The sequence below is a fragment of the Ambystoma mexicanum genome, chromosome 8 (genome assembly GCF_040938575.1).
Source record: "Ambystoma mexicanum isolate Mex_15411 chromosome 8, UKY_AmexF1_1, whole genome shotgun sequence".
Lineage (NCBI taxonomy): Eukaryota > Metazoa > Chordata > Amphibia > Caudata > Ambystomatidae > Ambystoma > Ambystoma mexicanum.
The window spans coordinates 735,360,144-735,387,405 of NC_090929.1; the positions used below are offsets into that span (position 1 = coordinate 735,360,144).

A 27,262-nucleotide genomic window follows, 5' to 3' on the forward strand; every position below is an offset into this window, starting at 1 on the left:
TTGTGTACGAGCGCGTTACAAATAAAATATCATATGTTGTTTTAAATGTACAGAAAATTTACTTTTCTTTGTTTTTTTTTTTCCCTTCCAGCATTTCCGAAGGATGCACTTTGAAATTGGTATTGGCTATGCGGGGTGGGCCTATTAATACTAGACGAGGTATGTGTCAGTTGACAAAATCTATATATACATTATCTGTAGCTCCCGTTCCTCTCAACCACCTTAATCCTCCTCTCCAAATCCTGAAACTTTCTTGGTTTTGCTTTACTATCTGTTGTTGACACAGGCCTTTTTCCCTTGCCGTTTTCCTGACCCTATAGCACACTTCCCCACCCTTTGCTCTTACCTACCTCCCTTACGTTGCACTTGCACATTTGAATTGTATCTAAAGCATGTGAAAGATGTGTTGTATTATTTTGTTTTCTATAGATTTAATTTCCTGCACTTTGAGGCAACTAAGCGGCTGCAAACTCAGTTGGCACTATACAAATCACCAACCTGTAAATCATAAAACTGAAAGCACCTCCTAATCGTCGTTACTTTTAAAGTGATGGTTATGTTAGCAGGGCTTTGTAGATTCTGTGGTCCCCAAGAGGAATCTCCTGGAGTGATTTATGATGAGGGATGTGTGAGTTTTGTAGATCAACCCACCAGTAATTATTTCTGAGACTCCAGGTCTTGCATAACATAGTTATTGTTTGGAATAACCATATTGGGAACTGTGATGAATCCTGCAGAGTCATCAATGATCCCCAGCCTAAAGCCTTCTCCCATGTGAACAGGGGAAGGCAGCTGGTACCTGATCGATCCTGCAGGTGGTATTCTGAGTGTGGATCACATGGGAGGTGATGGCTGTTGGGTGGTGTGAGGTATGGGGTGGTGGCTCTGACAGGGAGGCGCCATATTCTTCCCCCAGAGTGTGCTGTGCTCCACAATCCCACCTTACCCTGCGCTATAAACGTGGGGAAGGGAGACCCAGGCTACAGCATTCTGACGTGTTATTTGAGAACACTTTTATGTTTATTTTTCTTTATCCCACACTTTTTTATTTTGGTATTAGGTTTAAGGTGTGGCAATGGGTTTCTTAGTATAGGCCCTTTTTATTTGACACAACACCATTAGGACTGACTTATTTTTCATTTGATGGTTGACGCTTGCTCCCATCTTAGATTTAGGTTTATATTGGGCGTTTTTCTAACCTGCATACAGCATTCATTATTCAATAAACACCCTCGAACTGTGATCACTTGTGTCTGTCTTACTTGTTGCCACCATGAGTTCCTTCTAGTCCTCCGGGAAGTTGAGATGCCCTGGATTACCTGTGACGTCGCCTGTTGCTTCAGCTGGTGCGCTCGGAGTCTGTTGGCCTTGTTCCCCTTGATGTAGTATCTTTGCCGAAGGCGTAGCAGTCCTTGCTCTGCCTTTTCAGCGTTTAGCAACTTATCCCGGAGGCCCCGGTATCTTCTGCGGCGTGTCATACCCTTGTCTGTTTCCATTTTGCGCATTACCGCCTTGAAGTTCTAGTCCAAGTCTGTTTCCAACGCTTTAGTTTGTTTCGCCCTTGCTGTGTGCATCTCTATTGGGTGTCCCCAAATGGTTGCTAGAAGGTGTCCCAGACGGTCCACACCACAATTTCCAGGATGTGTAAAATGTAAAGTCCTCATTTTGGTCTAAATGGCTTTCCGCAGCACCTGTTCAGCTAAAATCTCTTTGGGAAACGGTCAGTTCCAAAGGCCCTGCCTTGCCACCGGCAAGTCCATTGTTAACAGGGGGGGAAGGGGGCATGATCCGAGAGGTGGATGGCGCCCATGTGCAATTCCCAAATTTTACCCTGCAGGGTGGCGGCAGACCAGATATAATCGATGCGGTACCAGTGCACATGGGAGTAGAAGGTAAAGCCCTTGTCCGTCTCTTTGAGTGTTGGCTATGCATTGCGCAAAGCCAGGTGGTCCATTTTTGTGCAGAGGGCCTGCGCGGGCTGCACATGGTGTGGACCTGTGCTTCTATCCCTCACCGGGTCCATGCCAGGTTGAAGTCACCCATTAGTATCTTCTCCTCTTCCCTGAATGTCTCAAAGTCTGAAAGTGCTGTCCTGAGAAATCAGTCTTGTCCTGTGTTCGGGTCATACATGGTTGCTATGGTATGTACTGAAGGTCCCCTCCGTATTTTGAGAAACTGGTATCTCCCCCGATTGTCAGCCTTCATGCTTAGGACTCGGATAGCTGAGTCAGCGCGTTTGGTGATGAGGACCCCCTGCTTCTTCCACCAAGCATTGGCCTGGCATATATGGGGCTAGTGTCGCAGTTTAAGCCTATGCTTGTCTTGCTTGCGGATATGGGTCACCTGGAAAACCACTCGGTCTAGCTGCTTCTGTTGAAGGCACCTTTCCACTTTCGGCCGCTTGACCGGGGATTTAGTCCCCTAACTTTGAGAGTCAAACATTTGAATTGGCGTACCCATAAGTCTCAATGGTGTTGAATTGCCTACCCGCAGCCCAGCTTTTCTACGCTGCCGCGGTATCCCACCACCCACACCCGTATCCCCTCCGATCCCCACCCCAACACTCCACCCCTCCCAAGTCCAAGTCCCCTGCGCTGTGGTTATGAGTGGGATGTTCAGTATCATTTTGTACCTATCCCAATGCCGAGGGTTGGGGTTCCTCCCGGTGACCTCTATCCTTGGGCTGGGGCCTGGGTGCCTGTTTCTGGGCTGTCCTACAGAATTGGGACCGTTCCCGTATCATCTATTTTTATTTTTTTTTTTTGTATACGCTCCTCCACCTCTCGAGGTGTTGGGTCCAGCATCTTCCTCGATCAAGTTCAATTTGTGTAGGCCCTCCTCACATGTGGTGATCATGTGTTAGCGCCCATTCCACGTGAATAAGAGGCCAAAGGGGAAGGTCCATTTATATATAATCTGGTGCACTGTAAGGGCTCTGGCTACCAGCCCCATCTGTGGCTCTGGATGGTGGATAGGGCTAAATCCTGGAACAGCTGAATTTCCACCCCATTGTAGGTGATGGGTTCCGTCTGGCGTGCCTCACAGAGGATTTGTTCTTTTTGAGGTTGGCTCGATAGCACCGCCAGCATGTCCCTTGTGTGTGCTCCCTGTTCAAGTCTTTTAGGACCTGTTCTGTTTACCCTATCTAGGACTACCTTTCCGTCCCCCAGGAGGTTGACAAAGATCTGTAGGACTGTGTCTTTATGGCCGCCATCCCTGACTATTTCCGGTAGGTTCCATATGCAAATATTTGACCACTGTGACATTTATTTTCAAGGTCCTCGCAATGGATTTCAAAGTTGTGAGAGATCCAGACCAGGAACTCCAAAGTGGCGTCTGTTTCGAGGGGATTGGGTCCTCCGACGTATTCCATTTCGAATGGATTGTGTCCTCCCATGTATTCCTCATTTTATGATAAATAGTTATCTCCAGCTTCGCTGCTTCGGAAAAAATAATTCTCGGCAGAGGGCGCTGTGCTCGAGGTCGTGGCGTCGATTGTCCCTCGACGGACTCCGTACTCTGTCGACGTCACCGATGGTATAAATAGCTCGAGCCACGCCCGTTGCTTCAGTTCCGTTTTTCCGATCGCTTCGCTATCGAACGGCGCGCTTGAGATTTTCTGTGAAGAAAATGTCTTCTTCGACACCCAAGACTGGGTTCAAGAAGTGTGTAGATTGTGGATCGAAAAAATGTCGATCACGGATCCCCACCGAGTATGTCTCTGGCGTCTCGGTTCCAGTCACCGGACCGACGACTGTGGTTCCTGCCAATCCATGACCGAGAAAGCTCTTCGTGAGAGGAGAGGTAAACTGTCGGTGGGGAGGGAAGTCTCATAAGAAAGCGACTGATTTGAAGGAATCGGATCACCATAGGCATTCAAAGAGATCTCGATCTAGGAGTAGATCGAAACACTCTCCTTCCTCGACCAAAAAAATGAAGAGGAGACATAGATCTCCCTCATCTTCCGAGTCGACCGAAGAAATTCGATGTCGACAAAATCGGATTCTCCCAGAAAATGGGAAGAATTTCGTAAAAAGATGATAGAGGTATTTGAGAATGCGGCCCCGACCCCCTCAAATGAACCTCGGAAGAGCCATACCCCTAAGGTCGCTCCATTGGACAACAAAGGGAAGTCTAAGACTACCTTGGTAAAAACCGGTAGTGTCGAGGATACTCGAGAAACTCGAGTCGACGACAAGTCGTCGAGGACTCTTCGAGAGTCGAGCACCTCTCCGGTGCCATATAAAAAACATAAGTCGTCGAAGGCTTCGACGACTTCATCGATGCCATCGACCGTTTTGGCATCGAAACCAAATATAACCTCGACGCCTGTATCGAAGTCATCGAAGATTCCTTCGACAACTTCGCAGGATTTTTCTATTTCTTCGACGCGTATAATAGAGGAAGAAAGAAGATTTACTCCGTTGCCCAGGTCAGACTTTAAGTCCATGTCCTCAATTTATGAGGAATCTGGCTCGGAGGAATAGGAAGTTACTCCCTTTGGAGTTTCATATGGCACAAAACAAGTTCCTGAGGAACTCATTGATCAAGAGTCCAAAATGAGAGACCTGAGTGACACTCTACATTCTGCCAGTGGAATTGACACCTCCCCAGAATTATTTTGTCTTATGACCAGAGTAATTGAGTATTTGGGTTGGGGTAACAGTTCACCCGTTTTTGAACAAGATGACATGACGGATATAATTGTCAGAGGTCCTCAAAAAGATCCAGTTCTCCCCTTTCACAGGGCTCTTCAGTGGAGGGTGGAGAAAAACTGGGAAAAGCCTGAGAGCATTGCTGCTGCAGTAGTAATTTCCCCAAGAAATACAGACCAGCTGGTACGGATCCTGAATAACAGGTATCCGACTCCAGAAAGTCTAGTTGTTCAGGCAGCATCCACATCAAAGCAAACTGCATATCCCACTATCCCTCCAGATAGAGAGGATAAAGGTGATGCCTGGGCACGTAAAGTTTTCACTTCAGGCAGTATGGCCCTTAAATCGACAAATGTCACCTGTACCCTGGCCAGGTTTACCCATACCCTGTGGGACTGTATTTCGGCGGCGGCTGAGCATATTCCGGAAGGCGAGGAAAGGGAAGGCTTCCTGAATATAATCAAAGACAGGAAGGAGGCAATGGGGGAATGTCTCCAGTCTGGACTTGGTACTGCTGATAGTATCAGCAGATCCATGGCTGCAAGCATTGTGCTAGGCAGATTTGCGTGGTTTAGGAAGTCGGGGTTTGCACCAGACGTGCAAGCCAGACTCCTCAACATGCCCTTTGATGGCTCGAGGCTGTTTGGCAGTAAGGCTGATGAAAGCCTAGAAAAACTTCAGACCTAGAAAGCGGCAGCTAAAACGCTTAGTGGCTCCATGCGCCAGCCTCTAAAACCCTATTCCGGCTCATCTTCCTGGAGTGGTCGTTCTTTTCGTTACTACTCCTCGTTTGGTAGAGGAAGAGGACAGGCTTCTCAAAGGGGCAAAAGAAACTTCCCTCGTGGAGCATGAGGAAGAGGTGCAAAATCAGCCTCAGGAGCGGCATCTGTACCCTCAGCCACTCCTGCAGCCGTCTCCATATCCCTCTGAGACCTTGTTGCACAAAACACCAGTGGGAGGCAGGATCTCTCAGCATCTGAAGGAATGGCCAGGCATTACCTCAGATGCTTGGGCACTGGAAGCAGTAGCTCAAGGTTACTGTCTCCCCTTCCAAAAAAGGCCTCAGAATCATCCACTGGGAGCCAACTCCGTAAAAACTCCAGACCCGCTCCTGTTGCAGGAAATTTTAACCCTGCTAGAGAAAGGTGCCATAGAACAGGGGTTGGTACTCCCCATATTTTCTCATCCCAAAAAAGGACGGAGGACTTAGACCCATCTTGGACTTAAGAAACTTGAACAAGTTCCTCAGGAAGGACAAGTTCAAGATGCACTCATTCTCAGATCCTTCAGGCTCTCCAACTCCAAGATTGGTTGGTATCATTGGACCTTCAGGACGCTTGCTTTCGTGTGCCAATCCATCCAAAGCACAGAAAGTACCTGAGGTTCACGATTGGCAACTCTCATTATCAGTTTCGGGTTCTGCCATTCGGGTTGACCTCCGCCCCGAGGGTTTTCACCAAACTGTTGTCAATTGTGGCAGTGAGTCTCAGGAGAGTGGGTATTCACATCTACCCCTACCTGGACGACTGGTTGATCAGAGCAAGTTCTCCAAAACAAGCTCAGGAACATCTTTCGATCACTTGCCACTTCCTCCACAAATTGGGCTTCGAGGGGATTGGGTCCTCCGACGTATTCCATATCTATGACATGTAATCACCACAGCTGTGCTGCTCTGGAAACTTTTTTCTGCGTCCTGCGTCGATGACGTCGATGCGCCGTCGTCGAGGACCTCCTCCGACGTCATCCGATGTGATAAGTAGGACGCATGACGCCCGTAGCCTCAGTTCTGTTTTTTTCCGCGAACGTGTTGCTTCGTGATTCTCGGTTCACGCCTCGACTCTTTAGAGTTCTGTTCTTCGAACCTGTTCGTTTTTGTAAAAATCCTTCGTGTGAAGATGTCTTCTACTTCGTCTTCGACCCCGCGTCCGGGTTTCAAGAAGTGTGGGGAGTGTGGGTCCAAGATGTCGGTGACGGACTCGCACGACGCCTGCCTCTGGTGCCTCGGGGAGGCCCACGACACGGATGACTGTATCGACTGCCAGTCGCTCACGTCCAAAGCCTTACGCGAACGTAAGAAGAAGTTGTCGGTAGGTCGGGTGTCCAAGCCTAGGAAGTCGAAGTCTGCGGGGCTTTCGACGGATGATTCGAGGGGTGACTCTCCGCGTCATCGTCGGAAGTCTCGTGGGTCTCCTTCTAGGAGTCGGTCTCGCCACTCCTCAGACTCTTCGAGGCATTCTCGGAAGCGCCGACACCGGTCGTCTTCCAGGTCCTCTTTGGAGGACTCTGCCCGGCACGTCGCTTACCCCACCAGCCGTGCGACGCCGGAGGAATGGGCTTCCTTCGGGAAGAAAATGCTGGCGATTCTTAAGTCGCAGGGTACTAAGCCGTCCGCGCCCCCGAGTGGGGTCGGTCGTGTGAGGTCGAGAGACATCGCTCGCAAGAGTGGTCGGCACGAGTCACGGGAGAGGTCCCGTTCGGACAAGGAGACTCGTTCTCGACGTACCCGTTCCAGGTCCCGGTCCTCGACGCGTTCAAGACCGTGTGCACCTGTGAGGTCTTCGAGGAATACATTGACGTCTGATGCGTCAAGGGCGTCGACAGGCTTTCTCGAGGCTCCGGCTCCGAGGAAGTCGTCTAAGCCGTCGACGCTCAGGTCGTCGAGGGACACGCTCGTAGGCTCCGGCCTCGAGGGCTGTGTCGACGCCGCCGATGCTGGAGGCGCTGCGTCTGACGTCGACGCCGATTTCCTCGGCGCCGATGCCGGTTCTCTCGACGCCGGCGCCGATTCGCTTGACGCCATCGACGCCTTTCGTGTCGGAGGTACCCCGTGGCACGGGAGGACCCCTAGGAAGGCTCTGGTTAAGAGCAAGCACTCTCGGTGCCTTCTTTTCGCCACCTGGACTATATTTCAGAGGCGGATGAGGATTCTGATGGCCTGGTTCCTAGTCAGGTTTCAGATGAAATTGTCTCGGGCCATAGTCAGTTTGACGATTTGAGACAGTCACTGCATGATGCCAGTGGACTGGACACCTCTCCGGAGGTGGAGTTTTGTAGGCCTGAGCCTGGCTTTCATGCCGATTCCTCGTACCGGCGCCTTATGGCTAGGGTTTCTGAGTACTTGGGATGGTCTGCTCCCCCAGGGGAGTTTGTGCAGGATGATCTGACGGACATCCTTGATGTTGGTCCCCCAACTGATCCGGTACTGCCGTTCCATATGGCTTTACAGAGAAGGGTGGCGGCGGCTTCGACTGCTCCGGAGAGTCTCCTGGCGGTGGGCAGATCCTTGTCGCGGAAATACCGTCCAGCCAGTAGCGACCCCTGCTACTTGACCAGGCACCCCACTCCGGAGAGTTTGGTGGTGCAGGCGGCCACGGCCCCGGCAAAGCAGGCGTCGTACCCTACCATCCCTCCTGATAGGGCCGACAAACGTTTTGATGGCTGGGCGAAGAAAGTGTTTTCTTCGGGTGGTATGGCGCTTCAGGCGGCCAACTCCATTTGTGCCTTGTCTCGTTTCACTCACACTCTGTGGAACTGTGTTGCGTTAGCGGCTGAACATATTCCCAAAGGGGACGAACGGGATGGTTTCCTTGCTATGGTCCAGGATGGTAAGGATGCCATGTGTGAGTCCGTTCAGTCGGGTTTGGACTTAGCTGAATGCGTCAGTAGGTCCATGGCGGCGAGCACCGTGATACGCAGGTTTGCGTGGTTGCGGAAGTCGGGGTTTGCTTCTGATGTACAGTCTCGGCTCCTCAACATGCCCTTTGACGGTGAACACCTTTTTGGCAGCAAGGCTGACGAGAGCCTTGAGAGGTTGCAGACCTCGAAAGCTGCAGCGAAGTGGTTGGGCGCTGCAGTTCGCCAACCTCTGCCTTTTCGTCCTAGGGGACAGCAGTGGAGGGGTGGTTCCTTTCGTTATTACTCGTCCTTCAGTAAAGCGAGAGGAGCTGGCAGTCAAAGAGGCCAACGCAGGGGTACCAGAGGTGGACGACAGGGTACCCGTGGTGCCAAGGCCGCTCGGGAAGTTGCCTCTTTGCCCTCAGGTAACGCCGCGGCCGCTCCCACTCAGTCATGAGGCCATGTCCCATGGTTCGCCGGTTGGGGGAAGGGTGGCGCAGCATCTTGTAGAGTGGCATGCCATTACTTCAGATGTGTGGGTTCTGGAGATCATAACCCACGGCTACTGTCTTCCCTTTCGGCACAGGCCTCGCGACAATCCACCGGGGAACCTCTCTTTGCAGAGTCCGGATCCGCTCCTTGCGCAGGAAATTCAAGCCCTGCTGGAGAAAGGCGCCATAGAACTGGTGCCTGTAGCTGAGAGGAACAAGGGATGGTATTCCCCTTATTTTTTGATTTCGAAGAAAGACTGGGGATTGAGACCCATCATGGACTGGCGCGGTTTGAACAAACTCCTCAGGAAGGACAAGTTCAAGATGGTTACTCTCTCTCAAGTCCTCCAGGCCCTTCAGCTTCAGGACTGGTTGGTGTCACTCGACCTCAAGGATGCTTACTTCCATGTGCCGATCCATCCCAAGCACAAGAAGTACCTGAGGTTCGCGGTTGGCGACTCGCACTTTCAGTTTCGGGTCCTGCCGTTCGGATTGACCTCCGCCCCGAGGGTTTTCACCAAGCTCATCGTGGTGGTGGCAGCGCATCTCAGGCCAAGGGGGGATTCACGTCTACCCCTACCTGGACGATTGGTTGATCAGGGGGAGCTCTCCCGAGCAAGTCCTGGATCATCTGTCCGTCACCTGCCGCTCCCTTCACAGGCTGGGCTTCTCCCTCAATTTAAAGAAGTCCCATTTGACGCCAACACAGCGGCTCCAGCACATCGGAGCAGTGCACGACACGTCCCTGAGGCAGTGTTTTCCTCCCCAGGTCAGGGCTCTTCACATTCAGCAGATGGTGCACAAGTTTCAGCATGCCCGGACGCTCCCAGCGTTCGAGTTCTTGAGGTTGCTCGGCCTCATGGCATCCTGCATTCTTCTGGTGCCAGAGGCTCGCCTGCGGATGAGATCTTTGCAGTGGGCGCTCAAGACGCAATGGTCGCAGTCCTCCGGCAGGATGTCGGACCCGGTCCAGGTGCTGCCCTCGGTCGCCCAGGACCTTCTGTGGTGGGCCGTCGAAGGCAACTTGATGAAGGGGGCTCCATTTTGGCTTCCCTGGCCGGAGGTGACTATCGTGACGGATGCATCCCTCACGGGTTGGGGAGCTCATGCCAACGGGCTGACAGTCAGCGGTCGTTGGTCTCCGTCGGAGTCCAGACTCCAAATCAATCTGTTGGAGCTGAGGGCCGTCAGGCTAGCCCTGAAGGCTTTTCTGCCGACTGTGCAAGGAAAGAGTGTCCTGATCCTGACGGACAACACAGTGGCCATGCACTACCTCAACAAAAAGGGGGGGGGCAGGGTCACTTCCTCTGTGCAGGGAGGCGATGCAGCTCGAGTTCTGGGCCATCCAGCAGGAAGTTTCGATCTCGGCAGTTCATCTGGCCGGAGACGAAAACGTGACGGCGGACGCTCTGAGCAGGCAGAGCACGATCTCTCACGAGTGGGAGTTGGCTCAGGAGATTCTCCTGGAGATCTTCGCCCTTTGGGGGACCCCTCAAGTGGATCTCTTCGCCTCCAGTGTCAACCGGAAGTGCGAAAGGTTTTGCTCGCGGGAATTTCCTCCAAAAGGAGCCTTAGGAGACGCGTTCGTGGTGGAGTGGTCGTTCCCGCTGCTGTACGCGTTTCCTCCAGTCCCCGTCATCCCGCAAGTGCTGCGGAGGTTACGGAAGTTCGGTTCCCGGATGATCCTCATTGCTCCGGCGTGGGCTCGGAGGACGTGGTACCCGGACCTTCTCGACTTGTCCATCTGCCCTCCACGTCGTCTTCCCTACCGAGACGATCTGCTCTCACGGGAGGGGGGTCAGGTTCTCCATCCAGAGGTCGGATCCCTCAACCTTCACGCTTGGCTTCTGAAAGGTTGAGGTATAGGGATTGGGATCTCCCTGAGGACGTGATGGAGGTGTTGCTTTTGGCCCGAAGGCCAGCAACAAAGTCTCTGTACCGTTGCCGTTGGCGTAAGTTCTGCGACTGGTGCAGAGTTCAGAATGTGGATCCTTTTGCATGTAACATCCCCATGGTTCTGTCCTTTTTACTTTCTTTGGCCCACAGGGGCTTGCAAGTGGGTACCATTAAAGGTTACCTGGCGGCGCTGTCCATCTTTAAGCGCTCGTCTGAAGAGTGTTCTTACTTTAAAATCCCTTTAATTTCACAGTTTCTGAAAGGGCTCACTAATGTGTTCCCTCCGTCACCTTTCCTGGTGCCCGGTTGGGATTTAATCCTTGTTCTTAAGTTTCTTATGGGTGCTCCGTTTGAGCCTTTACATTCTTGCCCTTTGAGGCTGTTAACTCTGAAAACTGTGTTTTTAGTTGCGGTTACTTCCGCTCGCAGAGTGAGTGAGTTACAGGCACTTTCAGTCAAGCCACCCTTCACTGTCTTTCACAAGGACAGGGTTGTCCTTAGAGTTCGTCCTTCTTTTCTTCCGAAGGTAGTGTCGGAATTTAATTTGGCCCAGAAGGTTGTTCTTCCGGCATTCTATCCTCCTCCGCATCCTGGTAAGGAAGAGGAGAGGCTCCATAGGCTTGATCCTAGGAGAGCTTTAAGCTTTTGTTTCACGCATGTCCCGGGTTAGAGTGGACGATCAACTCTTTATTGGTTACGCTGGAAAGCGTTTGGGGCAAGCTGTGACGAAACAGACTTTGTCTCGCTGGATTATTTTAGCCATCTCGGAGTGTTACCGCTTGGCGGGTAAGGACCCACCGGCTGGCTTGCGAGCCCATTCTACCAGGGGTGTGGCTGCATCTACTGCCCTGCAGAGGGGTGTTCCTATTCGCAACATCTGTGATGCAGCCACCTGGGCTTCAGTACATACATTTGTACGTCACTATTCCCTCGACTCCATCCGGGGACAGGATCTGGCCTTTGGCAAGGCGGTCCTTTGCTCTGCTATTTGATTGGCTATTCTAAATTTTGATTCTAAATTCTTTCCCTCCTCCTTGCTCTAGTACTGGTTTGGGAGTCTGTCATAGATATGGAATACGTCGGAGGACCCAATCCCCTCGAAGAACAAGTTACTTTCTTACCTGGTAACGTTCTTTCGATGGGATGGTCCGACGACGTATTCCATATCGCTCCCGCCCTGCCTTCCCCGCTGCAGAATTTCTTTTGCGATTGCAGCTTATGTTCCGCAAGGCTTTGTGTCTGACTGGCAGTTGACTAATGTCACACGTTCTGGGGGAAAAAACTACAACTGAGGCTACGGGCGTCGTGCGTCCTACTTATCACATCGGATGACGTCGGACGTCGGAGGAGGTCCTCGACGACGGCGCATCGACGCAGGACGCAGACGCCGAAAAAAGTTTCCGAAGCAGCACAGCTGTGGTGATTACATGTCATAGATATGGAATACGTCGTCGGACCATCCCATCGAAAGAACGTTACCAGGTAAGAAAGTAACTTGTTCTTCTCCCTCAATTTCAAGAAGTCTCATATTATACCATCCCAAAAGCTCCAGTTTATCGGAGCAGTCTTGGATACTTACTCGGGGGGGGAAAAGCCTCGCCTCCTGAAGTGAGAACTCTCCACATCCAGCAGATTGTAACGAAGTTCCAGAATGCCCAACGTCTACCGGCCTTCGATTTTCTCAGGTTGCTCAGCCTCATGGCATCCTGCATTTTCCTAGTACCAGAGGCCAGGTTGAGAATGAGATCCCTTCAAGGGACACTCAAAACTCAGTGGTCCCAGTTCTCAGGGAATATGTCAGATCTTCTGCAAGTCCGGAGCGCAGTTGCTCAGGATCTTCTATGGTGGGCTTGCAACGACAACATTCTCAAGGGAGAATCTTTTTGGCATCCATGGCCAGAGATCACAGTAGTGACTGACTCCTCACTCACGGGGTGGAACACACACCAACGATCTGACAATCAGCAGTCGTTGGTCTCCATCGGAGTCCAAACTACACATCAACCTTTTGGAGCTGAGGGCAATCAGACTAGCGCTAAAGGCCTTTCTGCCCTCTGTACAGGGAAAGAATGTACTGATAATGACAGACAACACGGTGGCCATGTACTACCTCAACAAAAGAGGAGGAGTAGGGTCACTACCACTGTGCAGAGAGGCAATGCAGCTATGGGTTTGGGCAATACGAGAAGGAATCTCTCTATCAGCAATTCACCTAGCCGGAGAGAAGAACACGGCGGCAGACGCTCTGAGCAGGCAGAGCACGGTCTCTCACGAGTGGGAGCTGGCTCAGGAAGTCCTTCTGGAGATCTTCGCCCTTTGGGGAACCCCTCAAGTGGATCTGTTCGCCACTGCGATCAACTGGAAGTGCGATTAATACTGCTCAAGGGAATTTCCTCAGAGGAACTCTGGGAGACGCATTCGTAGTGGAGTGGAAGTTTCCACTGCTGTATGCGTTTCCCCAAGTCCCTGTGATTCCTCAAGTAATCGGGAGGTTGAGAAAGTTCAGGAAAACCATGATTCTAATTGCCCCGGATTGGGCCAGGAGGACGTGGTACCCAGACCTTCTAGACATGTCCATCTGCCCTCCAATACGTCTTCCACAAAGAGAGGATCTTCTCTCGCAAGAGGAAGGTCGGGTTCTCCATCCAGAGGTTAAGACACTCAACCTTCACGCATGGTTTCTGAGAGGTTGAGATACAAGGATTGGGATCTTCCGGAATGACGTAATGGAAGTCTTGCTTTCGGCCAGAAGACCAGCAACAAAATCATTGTACAGATGTCGCTGGAACAGGTTTAGTAACTGGTGCAACGATAAGGATGTGGACCCTTTTCAATGTGGCACTCCAATGGTGCTCTCTTTTCTGTTACATCTAGCCAATCTGGGGCTCCAAATAGGAACAATAAAAGGATACCTTGCTGCGCTGTCCATTTTCAAGCGCACCTCGGTAGAGGTTTCATATTTCAAAATACAATTAGTCATTCAATTCTTAAAATGGCTTGCTTACTAATGTATACTCTCCAGTAGCTTTTCATGTCCCAACTTGGGATTTAAATTTAGTACTAAAATGTTTGACTTGCATATCTTTTGAGCCTCTGCACTCCTGTCCATTGAGGCTACTAACACTAAAGACTGTCCTTCTTGTGGCCCTATCATCAGCCCGCAGGGTTAGTGAACTTCAGGCTGTCTCATGCAAACCACCATATACTGTTTTTTATAAGGATAAGGTAGTCCTTAAGGTTAAACCTTCCTTTTTACCAAAGGTAGTTTCGGACTTCCATTTGTCACAAAAAATAATACAACCAACATTTTATCCTCCTCATTTGGGCAAGGAAGAGGAGAGACTGCACAGACTAGATCCCAAGAGAGCTCTTAGTTTTTACATCTCAAGGATGTCTAAATTACGACAAGATGACCAACTGTTTGTGGGTTATAGTGGTCATAAACTGGGCTTATCAGTAACAAAACGGACCATATCCCGCTGGATCATTTTGGCCATAATTGAATGCTACAGATTGCTTCGAGCCCATTCTACAAGGGGAATGGCTACTTCTGCGGCTCTAAAGAGGGGAATTCCGGCAGCAGATATTTGTTCAGCTGCAACTTGGAAAACAATGCATACTTTTATCAAGCATTACTGCTTGTATACTGCTTCCTCCAATGAGGGGTTATTTGCCAAGGCAGTTCTGCATTCTGTCCATGAAAATTGTAATTGGTACTCCCACCTCCAAAATTGCCACTGTTATGGGAGTCTTTCATAAAATGAGGAATGCGTGGGAGGACCCAATCCATTCGAAGAACAAGTTACTTACCAACTGTAACGTTCTTTCGACTGGATGTTCCTCCCATGTATTCCTCATCGACCCTCCCATCCTACCCTGCAGTACAGTTTACGTTTTCTTACACTGTCCTCTCACGAAGAATGTATGTCATGGGGCACGCCTGGGTGTTCCTCCTATATTTTCATCGAAAAAAGAACTGAACCAACAAGCGCGGCTCGAGCTATTTATACCATCGGTGTCGTCGTCAGAGTATGGAGTCCGTCGGACAATCGACCCCACGACCTCGAGCACAGCGCCCTCTGCCGAGAATTTTTTTTTTCCAAAGCAGCGAAGCTGGAGATAACTATTTATCATAAGATGAGGAATACGTGGGAGGAATATCCAGTCGAAAGACAGTTACAGTTGGTAAGTAACTTGTTCATCTATGACAGTAATCACCACAGCTGTGCTGCTTCGGAAAATCTTCCTGCGTCAATGACGGCGATACGCTGTCCTCGAGGGCCTCTGTCGAGCCGACGTCTCCGGATGTTAGAAGTAGGACGCACGGCGCCCGTAGCCTCAGTTCAGTGTTTTCCGCGAACGCGTTCGCTTCGGACATCTCTGCGCGCCTCGATTCTACTGAATCCTGTTCTTTCGGTTCTTGTTTTCTTCCTTGATATTGTATGATGTCTTCGGCTTCTTCCACCCCATGGTCCGGTTTTAAGAAGTGTCGGGTGTGCGGGTCCAAGATGTCGCTGGCGGACACGCACATCGCTTGCCTCTGGTGCTTCGGGGAGGACCACGATACGGATGACTGTCGACTGCCAGTCGCTCACATCAAAGGCCTTGCGGGAGCGTAAGAAGAAGCTGTCTGTCGGTAAGGTGGCCAAGCCCTGGAAGTCGCGTTCCACTGGTCTTGCGACGGATGATTCGAGGGGCGACTCTGCATCGTCGTCGTGAGTCCGGGGGTTCTCTGTCTGGGAGTCGGTCCCGCCATTCCTCTGCCGTCGCAGATCGCCGTCCTCGTCCGAGGACTCCGCCCGTCGGCGGGTTGCTTGTCCCAACAAGCATTCCATTCCTGAGGAATGGGATTCCATACGAAAGGAGATGTTGCCGATTTTCAATCGCAGGGCTCCGTTCCGTCCGCGCCGTCTGAGGATGCCGGCCGTGATAGAGACACCGCTCGTTCGGGCTCGAACAGTTGTCGCGAGGTCCCGGTTGGACAAGGATGTTCACTCTAGACATGCCCGTTCCAGGCCCCAGTCCTCGATGCCCTTAAGACCGCGAGAACCTGTGAAGTCTTCGAGGAAGACCACGACGCCTGCGGCGCCAAGGTCGTCGACGGACTCTTGAGGCTCCGCCTCTGTGGAAGTCGTCGACGCCATCGGCGCCCAGGCTGTCAAGACACCTTTCGAGGCGGCTTTGTCGGAGGTGCCCCGTGGCACGGTGGCACCCCCAGAAAAGCGCTGGCCAAGGCTAAACATGTCTTTGTTCCTTTTTCTGTGCCCTCCGTCCAGCCTCTGGATTATATTTCTGAGGTGGATGAGGGATCTGAGGAAGGTGTGGTTCCTGGAGAGGTTCCTGATGACATTTCTGGTCATAGCCAACAGGAGGACCTGCGTCAGTCGTTGCACGACGCCAGTGGTCTGGACACCTCTCCAGAGGTGGAGTTTGGTAGGCCTGAGCTTGGCACGCATGCTGAGTCCTCATACCGGCGCCTGAAGTCGAGAGTCACGCATTACCCGGGGTGGTCTGCCCCCCCCCCCTGGGGATTTTCAGCAGGATGACCTGACTGATATCCTCGACCAGGCTCCACCAACTGACCTGGTGCTGCCATTCCATATGGCCTTGCAGAGAAGGGTGGCTACGGCTTGGACTTCTCCGGAGAGTCTCCCGGCAGTGAGCAAGTCCTTGCCGAAGAAATATAGCCCAGCCAGTGGCGACCCCTGCTACTTGATCACGCACCCCACTCTGGAAAGTTTGGTGGTGCAGGCGGCTACGGCCCCCACAAAGCAGGCGTCGTACCCTACCATCCCTCCTGATAGGGACGACAAACGTTTTGACGGCTAGGCGAAGAAGGCGTTTTCCTCTGGGGGTATGGCGCTTCAGGCTGCCAACTCCGTTTGTGCCTTGTCTCGTTTCACGCACACTCGGTGGAACTGTATTTCCTTAGCGGCTGATCATATTCCCGAAGTGGAGGAACGGGATGGTTTCCTTGCTATCGTGCAGGATGGCAAGGATGCCATGTGTGAATCCGTTCAGTCGGGTCTGGACATGGTTGATTGCGTCAGCCGGTCCATGGCGGCGAGCACCATAATACGCAGGTTTGCGTGATTGCGGAAGTCGGGGTTTGCTCCTGATGAGCAAGCCTAGCTCCTCAACATGCCCTTTGATGGTGAGCATCTATTTGGCAGCAAGGCTAACGAGATTCTTGAGAGGTTGCATACCTCCAAAGCTGCAGCGAAGTCGTTGGGCGCTGCAGTTCGCCAACCTCCGCCTTTTCGTCCTAGGGGACAGCAATGGAGGGAAGGTTCCTTTCGATATTGCTCGTCCTTTAGTAAATCGAGAGGAGCTGCAAGTCAAAGGGGCAACCGTAGGAGTGCCAGAGGTGGAAAAAAGGTACTTGTGGTGCCATGCCCGCTCGAGCAGTTGCCTCTTTGCCCTCAGGCACTGCCGCAGCCGCTTCAGCTCAGTCACGAGGCCCATGCTTCGCCGGTTGGGGGGGAGGCTGGCGCAGCATCTTGTAGAATGGCGTGCCAGTACTTCCAATGTGTGGGTTCTGGAGATCATAGCCCACGGCTACTGTCTTCCTTTCCAGCAGAGGCCTCACGACAATCCACCAGGGAATCTCTCTTTGAAGAGTCCGGACCCGCTCCTTGCGCAGGAAATACAATCCATGCTGGAGAAAGGCGCCATAGTACTGGTGCCTGTAGCGGAGAGGAAAAAGGGATGACATTCTCCTTATTTTTTGATTTCGAAGAAAGACGGGGGATTGAGACCCATCATGGACTTGCGCGGTTTGCACGAGCTCTGCAGGAAGGACAAGTTCAAGATGGTTACTCCTTTCTCAAGTCCTCTAGGCCCTTCAACTTCAGGACTGGTTGGTGTCTCTAGACCTCAAGGACGTTTATTTTCATGTGCCGATCCATCCCAAGCACAAGAAGTACCTGAGGTTCGCGGTTGGCGACTCGCACTTTCAGTTTCTGGTCCTGCCGTTCGGATTGACCTCCGCCCCGAGGGTCTTTACCAAGCTCATGGTGGTGGTGGCAGCATATCTCAGGAAAGGGGGTATTCACGTCTACCCCTACCTGGACGATTAGTTGATCAGGGCGCGCTCTCTTGAGCAAGTCCTGGTTCATCTGTCCGTCACCTGCCACTCCCTTCATAAGCTGGGCTTCTCCCTCAACTTAAAGAAGTCTCACTTGACGCCAACTCAGCTGCTCCAGTACATTGGAGCAGTGCTCGACTCATCCCTTGGGCAGTGTTTTCCTCCCCAGATGAGGGCTCACCATATTCAGCAGATGGTGCACAAGTGTCAACATGCCCAGAGTCTCCCAGCGTTTGAGTTCTTGAGGTTGCTCGGCCTCATGGCATCCTGCATTCTTCTGGTGCCAGAGGCCAGGTTGCAGATGAGATCTCTGCAATGGGCTCTCAAGCTCCAGTGGTCACAGTCCTCTGGCAGGATGTTGGACCCTGTCCAGGTGCCGCCCTCGGTCGCCCAGGACCTTCTGTGGTGAGCCGTCGAAGGCAATCTGATGGGGGGGGGGGGCTCTGTTTTGGCTACCCTGGCCGGAGGTGACGATCGTGACGGACGCGTCCCTCACAGGATGGGGAGCTCATGCCAACGAGCTGACAGTCAGGTGTCGTTGGTCTTTTATGCCGACTGTGCGAGGGAAGAATGTCCTGATTCTGACAGACAGCAGTGGCCATGCACCACCTCAACAAAAGGGGGGGGGCAAGGTCACTACCTCTGTGAAGGGAGGTGATGCAGCTCTGGTTCTGGGCCTTCCAGCAGGAAATTTCGATCTCGGCTGTTCATCTGGCCGGAGACGAAAACGAGACGGCGGACGCTCTCAGCAGGCAGAGCGCGATCTCTCACGAGTGGGAGTTGGCTCAGGAGATTCTCCTGGAGATCTTCGCCCTTTGGAGGACCCCTCAAGTGGATCTGTTCGCCTCCAGTGTCAACCGGAAGTTCTGCTCAAGGGAATTTCCTCCAAGAGGAGCCTTAGGAGACGAGTTCGTGGTGGAGTGCTCCTTCCCACTGCTGTATGCGTTTCCTCAAGTCCCCGTCATCCTGCAAGTGCTGCCGAGGTTACGGAGGTTCGGTTCCCGGATGATCCTCATTGCTCCGGCATGGGCCCGGAGGACGTGGTACCCGGACCTTCTCGACTCGTCCATCTGTCCTCCACGTCGTCTTCCTTACCGAGATGGTCTGCTCTCACGGGGGGGGGGTCAGGTTCTCCATCCAGAGGTCAGATCCCTCAACCTTCACGCTTGGCTTCTGAAAGGTTGAGGTATAAGGATTGGGACCTCCCTGAAGACGTGATGGAGGTGTTGCTTTTGGCCAGACGGCCGGCAAAAAAAAATCCCTGTACCGTTGCTGTTGGAGAAAGTTCTGCGACTGGTGCAGGGTTAAGAATGTGGATCCTTTTTCATGTGACAATCCTGTGGTTCTGTCTTTTTTTTTACTTTCTTTAGCCCACAGGGGCTTGCAAGTGGGTACCATTAAAGGTTACCTGGCGGCGCTGTCCATATTTAAGCGCTCCTCTGAGGAGTGTTCTTATTTTTAAATTCCAATTTCTCAGTTTCTGAAGGGGCTCACTGTGTTCCCTCCGTCACCTTTCCAGGTGCCCGGTTGGGATTTGAACCCCGTTCTCAAATTTCTAATGGGTGCTCCATTTGAGCCTTTAGATTGTTGTCCTTTGAGACTGTTAACCCTGAAAACTGTGTTTTTAGTTGCGGTCACTTCCGCTCGCAGAGTGAGTGAGTTACAGGCACTGTCAGTTAAGCCACCCTTCACTGTGTTTCATAAGGACAGGGTTGTCCTTGGAGTTCGTCCTTCCTTTCTTCCGAAAGTTTTGTCGGAATTTCATTTGAGCCAGAAGGTCATTCTTCCGGCATTTTATCCTCCGCATCCTGGTAAGGATGAGGAGAGGCTCCATAGGTTAGATCCTAGGAGAGCTTTAAGTTTCTACATTTCACGCATGTCCCGGGTCAGAGTGGATGATAAGCTCTTTATTGGTTACGCTGGAAGGCGTTTGGGACAAGCCGTTACTAAACAGACTTTGTCTAGATGGATTGTTACCGCTTGGTGGGTAAGGACCCTCCGGTAGGCTTACAGGCCCATTCTACTAGGGGTATGGCTGCCTCTACTGCCCTGCAGAGGGGTGTTCCTATTCGTAACATCTTTGAAGCAGCCACTTGGGCTTCGGTCCATACTTTTGTACATCACTACTCCCTAGATTCTATCCATGGGCAGGATCAGGCCTTTGGTAAGGCGGTCCTTTACTTTGCAATTTGTTTGGGCATTCTAAATTTGTATATTCTAAATTCTTTTCCCACCTCCTTACTTTGGTACTGCTTTGGGAGTCTGTCATGGATATGGAATACGTCGGAGGACCCAATCCCCTCGAAGAACAAGTTACTCTTACCTGGTAACGTTCTTTCAATGGGATGGTCCGACGACGTATTCCATATCGCTCCCTCCCTACCTACCCCGCTACAGAATTTGTTATGCGATTGCAGCTTACGTTTCCGCTAGGCTTTCTGTGGTCATACTGGCAGAAGATTGGTGCCACACGTTCTGGGGGAAAAAACTACAACTGAGGCTACGGGTGTCATGCGTCCTACTTATAACATCCGGTGACGTCGGTTCGACGGAGGCCCTCGAACACCGTATCGACGCAGACGGCAAAAGATTTTCCGAAGCAGCACATCTGTGGTGATTACTGTCATATATATGGAATACGTCGTCGGACCATCTCTTGCAAAGAACGTTACTAGGTAAGAGAGTAACTTGTTGTTTTCTGCTGTGCTCTGCGATCTCTTATAGCGCCCGCTCCATGGTGTCGGCTCGCTCCTTCAGTGTCGCAACGCCCCTCCTCAGGTCTTGAACATCCGAGGTGAAGGTTGCAAACTGCGCTGGAATGATGCTGTCTATTTAGTTTTTAAGTCATTTAGACATGGACATGTTGTAGAGATTGGCACTTGCCGGGGAGCCTTCCTGCACTGGATCAGTCATTGGCTTGGGAGTAGTCGGGCTCCACGGCCTTGCAGTGGCAGATGGTGCTCGCTTTAAGCACAGCCGGTGGGTGCAGTTTGCTGGGGGTGCCCAGACTTATGCCTTCTGGCATTGGGTGCCCACGAATCCTGGAGACCATAGTCGCTGCCGGGGATGTGGGTTAGCACAACCTGACGGCTTTTCGCAATCACCAGGGGCTCCCGCCTGCTGTTTATTGCCTTTGTTGGTGCCCCTCATTGAAGTATTGTGTCAAAGCCATCTTGGAGAAGGCTAGGGGCTCTGGGCTGGCCCCAGGCCGGTCCTGGGCCTAAAATAAGGCCTATGCACTCTGGAAGTCCTTGCCCCATGGTCTCTGTAAATTCTCCAAGGGCTCCCCGAGTGCGCTTATGCACTGCTTTTTGTGATGCCGGTGATGTGGGCCCACTGTCGGCCGGGACGCCTCCTTCTAGTGGGTCAATGCTGCTGTGTGTGCCAGTTGCTCCATCTGCTCACCTGGCCCTTCTGCCCCTGGTGGCCGTATGTGGGCACTGTGCCATCCGTTGTGTGCCGTTGCCCAGCAGGTGGGTTTACCAGAGGACCCTGCGGCTGCTGCGTGGATGTTGGGCTGAATTACATGCAGTACCCTTTGGGAACACTACACACAATTAAGACTAGAGGTGTAAGCACAATCTCACCTTTTGGTATAAGTCCATACTACACAGTTTTGTGGTAGCAGGGCTGAGCAGCCAGGCTTATCTCGAGGGGGATGTGAGCAGTACAAGGCGTTGCACAAAGGACTTGCAATCACAGCAGTTCAAACTAACACTTACTCGAGGCTTCATGGTAAAACAATACTAATTTATTTACACATTCAGTTAGAAAACATTCCACTAGTAATAAGCAGCTCAATATCGCACTATAATACACTTCACCAATAAGTTTCCGAACAAGTTAGGCTCCCCTGAAGTGGGAGCAAAATGGCACTTCAGTAACTTTAAAAAGGGGTAGAAAGACCAAGGTTATAAGAATCAAACAGTTACTTTCATAGGAAGGGCAAATAGTTTCAGTTCACTACAAGAGGCAGTTCAATTCAATAGGCCTGGGCCAAAGTCAATGGATCAGTGTCTTGGATAGGATAGCACAGTTCTGGTAGTAAACGGTTGTCTTTGCCAATGTTCTTGGAAGTAGTTTGCAAAAAAAAGTTCTAGGTCGGTTTAGGACGAACAAGACTCCAAAGTTGGGAAAGTTTCACAAATTTTCACCACAGCAAAGAGGATTTATCTACCGCGTTTGCACAGTAGAGAATGAATGAATGAAGAAAAGCTGTAGCTGATGAAGTTGTTCCTGCCAGTTCCTGCAGATCTCGCTGTTCCTGAGCCTCGGACGTGGAGACGAGAGGGAGGACGTTGGGAGGTTCCTGCACTGCAAGGGGAAGGATCCACAAGCTTGGCAAAACATTGGTGTGAGTGCATTAATGTCCACAAACTGGTATCCTTCTCACTGGCTATCCAGTTTTTAACAGCACTTTGAAGAAAATTCGACCAGTGTGGAGATGGTTTCCATGTGGCTTGCGAGTTGGTTGTTCTCACCAGCTCAAAGGAAGAAGCTGTCCTTGAAGGGGCTTCTCTGTCGAGTTAGTTTCAGGGAATTCAGACCTGCAGCAGGGCTTCACCGGGCAAACCAACGGTCTAGGAGTTGCAGCAGCCATCTTCCTTCAGCTCGTCTTCGGTTCTTTCGTTCCTGTGGTCGACTCTGCCTTCCAAGTTTTCTCCGATTCACCCCAGCCTAGCTGTCACTCACCCAGCACGGTGGCTGTCCTTGCCGGACAGTCAGCCAGCCAATCACGCCAGAGTGCGTTCAGGTCTCCCAGGCACCTCCGTCACATCCTGTCCACCCCAGACACTCAGGTGCCAGAGGAGGGGGCTACAGCACAGAAGCCTGAACAAAGGGACCATACCTGGTTTGGCGCGCAGAGACAAACACTAGGACCTTTCCCAAAAAAATGCCGAAAAAAGTCTATCGGAACCTGTTTTTACAGAGGGGGCTCACATGCCATCTTGAAAAACATGGATCCGGTGGATTGCAGCTACTGCAACGTTTAAACTGCTCAGGAAATCATGGTAATACCACTGCCACCAGCCATTCTAAGAGGAAAGGTTAGCTTTTGAGGGCTACATGAGATTTCTAGGCATAGGGAACTCTAGGTATTCCCTTCAGCACTCTGCTGTAAGGCAGTGTGTGCTGGGTGTAGCAATTTAAAAAGACTAGCAAAGTCAATTTAACGTTACATTCACTGGGAGACAGTAGTCAGTCATAGAAAAGGTATTTAAAACTTGGGAAGTCTAAAAGGCATCCATGTGCCACTGCACTGAGGGTGCTGTGTGACACACAAGTAAAAGATGATGCCTATGGAGTTGTCTAAAACTCCATATCCAAAGAACACAAAAGTAAAACACACATCAAAATACATGAGTGTGCAAAAAAGGCTCACACTCTTTCCAGGTAAAAATTAAAGCCCTAGAAATCCAGCAAAGTTACTCGGGGTCTCAAAAGGTAAGGGGAATTAGCACATTTATGAGACTTCTCCCTAACAGTTGTGTAGCTTGCCTGTCACCTCCCAGCCCCCCCCCACTCCATGTGTCCCATAGGGGTGTGCTGGGGGCCAAATCCCTGGGGCTGGGTTGTTCTTATGTTGGCTTGTTCAAGAAAGCCGCTTACCGGCCTGCAGGCTTGGTATTCATGCAGCCCGGGATCTGTTCCCCCTCTGTTGCGCCACTTCTCCACCTAGCGGGTTTCTATGGGCTTGGTGGGATATTTCTTGCCATCCACCACCACCAGGGGGGCGCTGGAGGCACTGGTGCCGCTTTTGTGGTCCTCCTAGTTTTTGCAGTCAGATGAATCCAAGCATAGCGTTTGCTGTAATAGTTGGCTGCATTGGACTCTTGGCCCCCTCGATCCTTGCTCTTGTGGGTCTGGGCCCCAACATTGGGTGAAACCCCACTGGTTTCTCATGTGCATCAGCCAAATTTATAAGACAATCTGGGCACCTTGTCAATGTGGCCCAAGCATTCTACTATGCAGCTGTTCATAAGATTGACATTGCTTTGAAGCAGCTGCATGGTGACAAAAAGCAGTCCATAAAACATCAATTGGGCAGTGGGGCTTGGTAATATGTTGATGCCAATTCAGCAGTGTTTCAGTGGCGCTCTGTACATTGCTCCAACATTCCTCCTTAATCCGCCTTCTGAAGCCCACCTTTCATAATGTGAGAAACTGAACCTTGCAGCAAATGCCTTCTGGAGCCTCACGCTGTTCTCACTTTATTCTGAGCTGACAAGGATCGTCTGCCAGGATTCTACCTTAATGTCGTACTTGCCATGCAATGGTGGAATCTGTTTTGGGCTGTCTGTTGAGCCCTCTGCTGCGATTTGTCGACTAGAGCCTCCTGGCTGATTAGGACATGGTGTGTTTGAACATTGCCCAGGAAGACGTTGGAGGGACACTCTGGATTTAACACAACCGGGAGATGTGATGCGCTCCCCTTATAGGCTGGTTGAAACTGTTGTGCAGCTGGGAAGTGTTGTGACCACTGTGGCCTGAAATAGCCGGCGACCTGCTTAGTCTCACTAACCTATAACCGGCTGATTTATTCAGCGTGTTCTCATCACTATAAATGTGCAATGGTAACCCTTTTTCTGGCTTCCTCCGTCCCCTAGGCTTGACAACTGTCCGAGGCAAATGACAAGCCAAACTAGATAACTTTGCAAAGAAAACTGATGGTTTTCTGAACACAAAGGCGAGGAACCAGTGACCAAATTTAAACCTGGGGATTCATCAATTATGCAGCAACTACAGCTTAGCATGTTTTACATTGAGACAATACACTGCAAATTCACCTTCTTTTGATACATTTTGGGGTGTCTAGTCTAGCATGTTGATGTCACCACGGTCCAATTTTCTTTTACTATACAATTACGCTCTGGGTACCGTCACTGGCTTTTTGCTATCTAATAGTATCTCTGATTATGCGATGGAGGTAGATACTTGGTTGCTCACTTTAACTTTTGTCCAGTTAATGGGATACAGGGTTCCAATCATCCTCTTTTGTGGCTCCAATTTTTTTAACCTTTTGGACTGTTTGCTTTTTGAGGTATACATCATAGTAGCCTAATTGAATTGCATTGTCTCAATCTTTAACAAAAGTTTGGGTCTTTTACCAATACAACAGTGATAAGTTAACGTTTCATATTAGGGACACAAACAGGAAAACTAATGGTTGTCAAAATCTTTTCTCCCCTTTTTCTTTTCTTATCGTTAGGTTTCTGCAATTGTTTTGGGTTGTTATTCTGTTTGCTGGAGTGTCTGTTCCATATATGGTTTATAACAAACCATTTTAAATGTCTTATTTGACTGTCTCTCTTTTCATTATTCGTTCTAATCATGTCCCCAACAATGTGTCTTCCATGAACCATTGGTTTACTTTGTGTGTACTGTTCATATTTTACTTGTATGCCACACACGTATATATTTATTTACATATTTCCAATGTGCTATCTCCCTCCCCCCTCCTTTCTCATGTGTTCTATATAATTTTATACAATTTTTCTTTGCATTACCAGTTGTGTGGTCTCTTGGCCCCGCCTTGAAAAGGACCAAACCGGTCGAAACATGTGTTGGCATTTCTTTGGGCCTACTGCTTAATTTGATTGTACAATAAATGTACATTTAGACCAATCATTATACTTTGTAGGACGGCGCTTTTTCTCCACAGATCATCAGTCAGTTGATTTCTTGCATAGGTTTGGGTAACCTATGATCTGTTGGCTAAGCAGCAGTCCAATTATTATTACTGAAATAATTATAGCATTTCATATCATCAGATGTGTATTCAGCGCTCTTACACCCAGATACCCGAACTTAACAGTACTACAGCTTAGCATGTTTACATTGAGACAATACACTGCAAATTCACCTTTTGATACATTTTGGGGTGTCTAGCATGTCGCTGTCACCACCGTGCAATTGTGCAGTGCTGTTTAACCTGAGGTTGTTGTGCCTAGTGCACCAAGTTGCACCTCAACGATTCCTCAAATGTGGCCGAAACATTTCTGGAGCTGCTTGTGAACCCGTGCAGAAGGGATGGGACCTAGTTCGGGCTGGACTGCCCCCAGGTGAAAGCCTGTTTTGCATGTTGTTTTTCCATCTCTCTAGTGGCACGGCAGGCTGAAAAACATTGGTTTGGAAGGCTACCCAGGACATTGTCCTTGGTTATGCTTAATTGAAAATGTTTCCATCGGTATCTCTTTAATGTTGGAATGTCATTTCACCACCTGTATTTGAGACTTTACAGATGGAAATTGCTATATTTGAAATATTGGGCTTGTGGTTTGAGATTGGCATTTTTCTCATAGTGGCAGTTGAGGACCCAATCAGGGAAATGGCTGAATATATGGATGCAGGCCGCGATGAGGTGTGGGAGAAGGCACCTACCAATAAGCAAGTTACCTTTTTGGTGTACCGAGAAGGCGATCAGTTGAATTTCTTTCGCGTTGTTGATCGAGGAGATGGCACATTAACACCCTTATCGGAGTCATTAAGGTAAGCTCAGATGTACGTTTTTAAAGATGATTTACTTTATCAGCATACAATCATAGTTTTGGTCTGCTGTTTAGTTATGCAGAGTTTTAATGTCAAATCTGTGCAGTAAGATGAACCGTACTGATTTCTTTGAAGGGAACATCTTGGACATGTATGTTGTCTGGCATATAACAGTTCTTGACTAATGTCATGTTGGGCAAAAGGTAAGTCTTCTGCTTGGGTAGTTGGACTTAAAAGTAACACATAACAATACAACAGGTAAATATTTACCGTCTGTGCGCATCTTATATCTGTACTATATATGATCTACCACAATGAGTAATCTCACGTGGTAGAAACCCCCCCCCCCCCCCCCCCAAAAAAAACTGCTTTTTTTTCATAGAGCATGTGTTTTGAAATCCAGTTGCTGTGTTGTAGTTTTCCATCTACTGATTAGATTTGAAATATTCAATTTTGTTTTTCTGAAGATTAAATATGGGCAAACATGAGCATTTTAGCAAGCTGATTCCCCTTATGTTCATATACCTTCCACCAGACTGCTCAAAGTGCCATTATCCGAGCCCTTCCACCCCTACACCGTCCTCCGCCACCATTGGATTGGTTACAGGAACCATGATCAGTGGACAATTTTGAGATGAATGTAACCTGCACCCACCTTAATGAAACAAGATTTGTCCGGCATAGAAGAGGAGACTTCAGTAATTTTAGTGTGTATTATTTTTTTAAACATCTTTTTATTGAGGTAGTGGCAGGTACACAACTCGTTCCAACAACATAACAAGAAAAATCATACAATGGTACATTTGCATTTTCACAGGTGATACATATTCACATAGGGTATTCATTGTCCGACGGCAGTTCACATAAGTATGTCCTGAACGGGCCCCAGATGTCCTTCGGTCGGCTCATTCTCGGCTGAGTCAGTACATATTGTTCCTCATTCTCATTCACATATGTCAATTCTCGTAAAAAGGTGTTCATGCTCGGAGGTGTAGGGCTTTTCCAAGCCTGGAGGATACATTTTTTAG

The 27,262-nt window shown here is 50.2% G+C and overlaps 1 protein-coding gene across 4 annotated transcripts in view; it reads left to right on the forward strand.

Moving 5' to 3' along the window:
• Window positions 1–27,262, forward strand: part of ZFAND4 (zinc finger AN1-type containing 4) — a 445,788-nt gene that overhangs the window by 211,325 nt on the left and 207,201 nt on the right. For all 4 annotated transcript variants that reach the window (XM_069610549.1, XM_069610550.1, XM_069610552.1 and 1 more), the window contains 2 exons: window positions 92–159; window positions 26,048–26,234. In XM_069610549.1, coding sequence (XP_069466650.1) covers window positions 92–159; window positions 26,048–26,234 — 255 coding nt within the window. The remainder of the gene's footprint in view (window positions 1–91; window positions 160–26,047; window positions 26,235–27,262) is intronic.